General features: G+C 45.0%; 1 protein-coding gene across 1 annotated transcript; it reads right to left on the bottom strand.

Annotated features, from left to right (window-relative positions):
• Nucleotides 1–7,631, bottom strand: LOC131125720 (uncharacterized). The gene is made up of 7 exons (XM_058067530.2): nt 7,422–7,631; nt 6,703–6,905; nt 5,639–5,731; nt 5,445–5,540; nt 4,387–4,497; nt 3,411–3,540; nt 1–3,344 (listed from the first exon to the last, which is right to left on the bottom strand). Exons 1-7 carry the CDS (start codon nt 7,432–7,434, stop codon nt 1,474–1,476), a joined length of 2,517 nt encoding a protein of 838 aa, XP_057923513.2. The 5' UTR covers nt 7,435–7,631; the 3' UTR covers nt 1–1,473.

The raw sequence follows: 7,631 nt of genomic DNA, 5'->3' as shown, positions 1-7,631 counted from the left end.
TTGCTTCATTCTTAAAAAAAAAAAAAAAAAAAAAAAAGAGCGCTTCCTGACAGTTTACAGATGTCACAGGGTTCAGGAAATGGCAAGCCAATCAAGATTCCAAACGAAAACCAAATAAAAAAAGGTAATGACAGGAAATGAGCCAGATGAAGGAGAGTCTACCCAAACGTCTGTTTGTGAAGATAATACAGGAGAAAAGTCATTCAAGGATAAACAAAGTCATCATCCTCCCTGATTCCAGCTGATTTTAACTAACAAGCGTCAAGAGTGTAGCTACTGCCCTCTAGTGTACAGACAGAGAAAACTTCTCACGGTTCCTTGAAGAAAGCAAATTCACACAAAAAAAGCGGAACCAAAATGATTTAATTTAAATCTCAGTCAAGCAAACCATAATTGGTGTTTAAAAAAAAAAAGGATTATGAGTTCATTTTGCTGCGATTTCCCGATAAATGTCCTTCATAATACCGATACCATTCCTTTTCTTGAAACATTATGCCCAAAAACAACAAGCCATGGGGCGCAAATGGTCCCTGGGTGGCACTTTGGACACCCCTGCTTTTATTGGGGTGTGACGACAGCCACAACTCTTTCACTAGTTAGCTTCTTCTATCTATGATATCTATGAGTGATAGGGGGTTCCAACTGGCATTTTTATTGCAAATGTTAATCCGAAATCAGATGAGAAGGCATTTGCGGAGGTGGGCTGTCCATCCAGAGAAAAATGTACGATAGCCTTTACAGGTCCCGCAGCGTGACGTTATGCATATATATAACGTATATATATATGTGTGTGTGTTTATTTTTGCGTGGCATGCTAACCGATAGCAGGGAAGGAGCGAGCCAGTGGAGGATAATCCAGGGAACTCAAAACCAGCGAAATGTAACAAAATGCGCACCTGAGAGCAGCGAAGGGCATTCATGTCCGATTATGAAAAATGCGTGCATGCCGGCAGGTCTGATTACCTTATTAGCATCTCAAAGGAATAATAAACATTGGTCTGCCAGAGCCTCACAGCTAGGAGACCAGGGTTCAATTCCACCCTCGGCCATCTCTGTGTGGAGTTTGCATGTTCTCCCCGTGCATGCGTGGGTTTTCTCCGGGTACTCCGGTTTCCTCCCACATTCTAAAAACATGCTAGGTTAATTGGTGACTCCAAATTGTCCATAGGTATGAATGTGAGTGTGAATGGTTGTTTGTCTATATGTGCCCTGTGATTGGCTGGCGACCAGTCCAGGGTGTACCCCGCCTCTCGCCTGAAGACAGCTGGGATAGGCTACAGCACCCCCGCGACCCTCGTGAGGAAAAGCGGTAGAAAATGAATAAATGAATGGTCTGCCAGAGAATAAGAAGATGTGTCAGGAGGGATCCGTGTTGCTAACATGTTTGGAGTGGGGGAAATAAAAGCTGCAGTCTTTAGGATGTTTGTGCGGAGGGGAAAGAGCTCGTTTGGGACGGCAGTGCTTTTTTCCGAGTCAGTTCATGCTGGAGTGACTTTTGAGGTGCCTCCTCAGGTGGTTGAGACACGTGTACGTCTTGGGACAGATCTGGCAGTGGAAGGGTCTCACGCCTGAGTGGTTGAGCATGTGCTGCTTGAGCACGCTGCCGTCAGAGAAGGCTTTCCCGCACTGGGAGCACACGTAGGGTCGTTCTCCGGTGTGGACTCGCATGTGGACGGTCACTTTATGCGCCATGGTGAAGCCCTTCCCGCACACCGTGCACTTGAACGGCCGCTCGCCGGTGTGGGTGAGCCTGTGGGTGCGCATGGCGCCCATCTGCGAGAAAGCCTTCCCGCAATCTGGGCAGATGTGCGGCTTCTCGCCGGTGTGAACCCGGGTGTGGCTCCGCAGGCCCCCCGCCGTGGAGAAGCACTGCGCGCAGTGCGTGCACTGGTAGGGACGCTCCCCCGTGTGGGTGCGCATGTGCTGCTTCAAGTCGTAGCGGTTCCTGAAGCCGCGGCCGCAGACGGGGCAGCTCTCGGGACGGTCGTCGTTGTGGCGCAGCTCGTGGTTGGACAAGCACTTTTCGGACAGGAAGCACTTGCCGCACTCCTGGCACTGGTACGGCTTCTCGTGGTCCACCCGTTGATGATACTTGAGTTCGCTGATGCCCGGGAACGTCTCGTCGCAGTACCTGCACCTGAAGCGGTGGTTGGGGCTGTAGGGAAGCTGATGCTCGGTCATCTGATGGTTCCTCAGCAGGTGAGCCATCTTGAAGGTCTTGCCGCAGTGAGAGCATTCGTATTTGGTCAGCAGCTGCACACACTGGTGCCTGACGCGCTCGTGTAACGAGCGGAACTGACAGCCGCACTTGGTGCAAATGTGGGCGGCGTTCTTGCACTTTCGCTTCCTGTGACCCGACAGGTGAGACTCCGTGCGGAAGGCTTTGCCGCACTGGGAGCATTTGTACGGCTTCACGGCCGTGTGGAACCTCTGGTGTTCCAGAAACTCAAAGCGGTACTTGAAGCTGCGTCCGCACAGTGGACAGTTGTGAGTGACTCGTCCGCGGGAGTAGGCGGATTTGATCGTGAGCTTCCTTGAGGAACCCGACAGCGACAAAGAGCAAATCCGATGACGGCTGCCACTTTTCCGGTGTTTGCCTCCGCTCAGTAATTTGGCGGCCTCCATTTCGCCGATCTCGTCGTGGCGCTGTTGATGTTTGGCCAGACACTTGGAGGAGATGAAGCTCTTCCTGCATTTCTTGCACTGGTAGGGCTTGTCGTGATCCACCTGCTGATGATACTTCAGGTCACCGATGCCAGAAAAACCTTCTCCACAATGGCTACACTTGAAAAGACGGCTCTGGACGTGAGTGAGGAGGTGTTCCTTTAGGCTGCTGGACTTTTGGAAAGTCTTCCCGCAGTGCTCACAGTCGTAGCTGCGACCACGTTTGGGACAGTGATGACGGAATTTGTCAAGAGAGGTGGGAAAGCTGTTCCCGCATTTTATGCACAGGTAAGCGGCGTTTTTGCATTTTCGGAGCCTGTGACCGGCGAGCAGCGTGGCCGTCCTGAACGCCCTCCCACACTCTGAGCAGTTGTAGGGCTGCTGGCCGCTGTGGACTCGCTGGTGCTCCACCAGGACAGAGTGATGCTTGAAGAATTTTCCACAGTCGGGACACTTATGTGACTGCTGTCTGTGACAAGGAGCGGACAGGTCAGGTCTTTTTGGAGAATCGGGAAAGTCGGTTGACGTGGAAGGGTTTGTTGACAGTTCTTCGTCAAACATGACTATTTGCGGAACGCTGCTGTCATCATCGCACGCACTCGGATGGGATGCAATGGCCACCTCCAGCGAGGGGGGCAGAGACAGGGAGGGGATGAGAAGATCATCTGACTGAAATGGAGCTGAGTGTAAAAAAAAATAAAATTAGGACATGAAGCTAAATATACATTCATATTTTGTGAACATACCAACGGTATTTTTGGCCAATTTTCCGTGACACTGCTTGCTCTGGAGAAGAAATTTGAGGTCATCTCCGTTTGACACACACTGCATGTACTCCTCAAGGACAGAGGGGGCAGCACTGAGCCAAGAAGCAGTCTATAAAAAGGCACACAAAAATACATTTTCTGTTGAAAATACTTTTAGTCACTAGCCACGTATACATGGACCCAAATATTCCAATTCCATTCGGGTTATTTGCTCAAACGGAAAGGATGTAACCTTTGTATACACCTCATTCCGAAAGAAAAGTGACAATCCGAATGAATATAAAATCGGATTCACAGCGGTGGAATATTCCTTTCTCCAATCCGATTGAAGTATCAAACGCAAAGTTGTTAGACTGTGTTCTTCTTCTTCTGTTGTTTATTGGCGGTTGGCAAGCAGTTTTCGTGTGCATTAGCGCCATCTGTGGAACAGAATCTAAACCCTTCTATACGCCATTCACAAGTCCAGTTTTATTAAAAAAGAAAATACATATCTATATAAAACATGTCCCGAGCTTAATTAAAAAATATTAGCAAGATTGAACTTCATCTTTTCCTGTTCCTGGGTGCGTTCTTTCAGCGAATGCTGAGATATGACGTAACACGCAGCTCCAGATGTTCTTTGATTTTAATCGGCACTGGACTGCTGCGGAAAGTTTGTTTTTGATTCAAACTAAATTTCAAGACTGGACAAAGGAAAAACTGGCAATACGGAGTTATTCCGACAGGTGAAAGAAAAAATCGAGGAAGTTGGTATCACGTGATGTTGGTGTTTACTCTTTACTACGCATGCCCGTTGACTATTCTGGTTGATTATAGCGGCGCATGTAGACACGCGATTGGAATATTCCTTTCCATTTATACCATTGCTTTCGGAAAGATTCCATTCGGAAAGAGAAAAACTCCTCATGTAAACGTGCCTACTGCTTCCATCTTCCGGTTTCTTTATAATCTGTACCTGCTTGAAATCCGGGATGGGTAGCAGCTCCTCCAGTCTGGTAAAGAATTCAGAAACGAGTGTCTCCAGCGCTGTGTCAAAGTCAGGGCCGTACTCCACTGGAAACACGTTCTGTTGCATACAAACAATGCAATCATTTTGGCGCAGTAAAATAGTAAGATTACACTAGAAATACAGAAAATATCCTATAAATAGAGGTGGGACTTGGACCGAGCAGGAATTCATTCCATTTTGGCAAGGATCTGGAAAAAATTACTTGAAACAGTTTTAAGGGATGCTAGGTTAAATGGCGACTCCAAATTGTCCATAGGTATGAATGTGAGTGTGAATGGTTGTTTGTCTATATGTGCCCTGTGATTGGCTGGCCACCAGTCCGGGGTGTACAGCTGGGATAGGCTCCAGCACCCTCCACGACCCTTGTGAGGATAAGCGGTAGAAAATGAATGAATGAATGAATGTACTGTACATACAGGAATGGAATATTTTCCCTCAGTTAGGAATGGCGTATCTTCCCCTGTGCTCGCAGAAGGAAAATATTCCATTCCGACAGTTAAGTGCACGTGAGTAAGTACAATGCATTTGTTGTGTTCCTCACCGTATTTTTCCATTAGTCGTATCTAAGTGTTGTGCAACTTTAAGTTGTGCTATGTAAGAACAGGGAAGGTGTAGCTTACACCTTTCCTGGCAGAGCAAATCTGTTTAGCATGTAAGGGCAGTTAGATCAACAATACTATCTGCCCCAATGGCTGGACAGGACTAAAAAAAAAAAAGTTGTGCTATGTGAGTGTGACAATTTACTTTTACTTTTTTAAAATGTGGAATAAAAATTAGCTGCGTGCCGCCAGCCAATCATGACATAAATCGAGGGACTCCACACCAAAAATGTACCCTGCCTCTCACTCGAAGACAGCTGGGATAGGCTCCAGCACCCCCGCGACCCTCGTGAGGAAAAGCGGTAGAAAATGAATGAATTAATGAGTTTTAAGTGATTGCTGTATATAAATGAACGAAAAGTCACTAACTCACTAAAAACCTAACTTAATATTGCTGAATCTAACCTTGAGGAAATGTTCTCTGCCATCCGTGTCTTCAATGAGGCCTTGCACGAGCTTCATAAAGTTGGCCTCCGGTGCTTCAATCACAGGATCATTTGTCTAGGTGGCAGAACACAGAATAGCCAGTCAGTCATGTTGTAATGATAAACAGCTCCATCAAAAAGAAGAAAAATAAATAAATCACCAGCATGACTTACCTCCTCAATGCAGGAGGATCGAATCCTGTTAAGATGAGTCTCGACAGCTTTCAGATCTTCAGGATGCTCAGAACGCAGTAATTCCAGAGTGGTCTGGTGGGAATATAAGTAGCATTTTCAAAATTCACATTAAGCAGAGTATGTTTTTTTTATACTGGTTAGCTCCAGTAGAGTCATCAAAAAATGGAAATGGTTTTATTTCATTTGAACATGCATCAGATTACAATTGAATGCATCACATAATCAGTTCACAGTTCCACATGTCCAAAAGGAGTAGGAAGAAGCAAAGCTGATTAAATCCTACCCCTCCATCTGGTACTTTTACAATCAGTAACTGTTACATTTGTTCACTTCCTGCTTTCATAATATAGTTTAAGTTTTTTTTTGTTTGGTTTTTTATTGTTTGTCACGTACCAAAGTACGAGGTGATATGACCATCCAATGACATAATGGGTACCATAGTAAGTGTCAATATAGTGATATGTATAGCACATCATGACTGGTTCAAGACTCTTCATCCTTGTATTTAGCAAACTGCTTGTATTGTTTCTTGAATTGGCTCATCATTGTGCATTGTTTGAGGGTCTTACTCAATCCATTCCATAGTTTGATTCCACATACTGAAATGCTATGGCTTAACATAGCCAAGCATATAAGTGTTTTATTTAAATGTAGTTCTTCCCTGAGATCATATTTCTCCTCTCTTGTAGAGAAGTATTGGATGACATTTTTAGGTAATTGGTTATTTTTAGCCTTATTAAGTATTTGTGATTCTAGAAATAAGGAGGTAGTATGGTCTCTGTAGGCAGCATTATGAATTACCCTTACTGACCTTTTTTTGCAGTACATGTAGTGAGTGAAGATTGCTTTTATAGTTATTGCCCCATATTTCCACACAAATGGGGTTGTGACAATACATTTTAAAACTGAAATAGGCTCTTCATCAGCTGATCAAAAGTTTAAGAACATAGCTAACAAATCTGCCTACATTTAATAAGGAGTGCTATTAATTTCCTTACACACTTTGACAAATACTAGTCCAATGAGGTTTTCTTTATACTTACCCTGGCCCTTAGACCTAGCGACAACAGTCTCCCCTCTCTTTTACTCATGAGTTCAGGAACTGCATCTGTAACCATGGATACGAACTCTTCCAGCTTCCCATAGTGCTTTATGTTCCTCTGGCGAACCACTTCCCACATCACTGCTGACATCAGCCTCAGTGGTGGAACCAGGAGGGCCAGTGACGACAGGGGGACGCTGAATTCTTCAAACATACAAAGCAATGCTCAGAACAATTTTGAAACAAAACGTGGCCACCTTCAGCGATATAATTTGCGTGCGCACCTTAGCTATTTTATTAATATTTTAACTAAATAACGTTAACGTGTATGGTGAGTCCATAATGTTGCCCACAGCCAGCCAACCTGGCAACAAACCTGCATTAACTGTGTAAATAGCTAATCATAGCTTCGATTCTTCCGTAGCGCTAATATATTTCAAATTGGTTAGCTAAATACACACCAGTAGTGTGTTTCAAATACTCACAAAAGCAACATATAATAACCAGTTGCACAACAAATATAAAAAAATAAATATCGCCGGTGTTCATTAGCTAACAAGCTATGCTAGCGCTAAGACTTCTAATGTAGCCAAGTCTCGTTCCAGAGATTAGTCGAGGCCTGTTTAGGTCAATATCATCGTTAGCTTTTGCAGGGAGCATATGGTAGAAAGAGGGGTTAAAATGCTAAATTTCGTCGAGTATTCTCGGTCGAATACATACCCATGTCGCTCATTGTTGACTTCTTCAAAACCGACGGAGGGAAAATTTTCTACACAGGCGAATTTTCATATACTCCAGTTAGCCTACATGCTAATAGTTTATAGCGGAGGGGCGCCAACTTCTTCCTGAAACACACTCTTCATACTGGATCCGTTGGTTCCGTCTGAGTTTGTATGGCGGGGCGGCGTTAGTTTTGGTTACCGTGGCAGC

This window comes from Doryrhamphus excisus, linkage group LG6 (genome assembly GCF_037039965.1).
Source record: "Doryrhamphus excisus strain RoL-2023G ecotype Guam linkage group LG6, RoL_Dexc_Guam_v1.1, whole genome shotgun sequence".
Classification (NCBI taxonomy): Eukaryota; Metazoa; Chordata; class Actinopteri; order Syngnathiformes; family Syngnathidae; genus Doryrhamphus; species Doryrhamphus excisus.
This window is presented reverse-complemented; position numbering and strand designations above follow the sequence as displayed.

Excerpts from the sequence above, each read along its gene's own strand:
- LOC131125720 (XM_058067530.2), bottom strand. Across the intron at positions 5,732-6,702 it reads CGCTAGGTCTAAGGGCCAGG|ACCACTCTGGAATTACTGCG; the intron begins GTAAGTATAAAG and ends TATTCCCACCAG. Across the intron at positions 5,541-5,638 it reads GATCCTCCTGCATTGAGGAG|ACAAATGATCCTGTGATTGA; the intron begins GTAAGTCATGCT and ends TCTGCCACCTAG.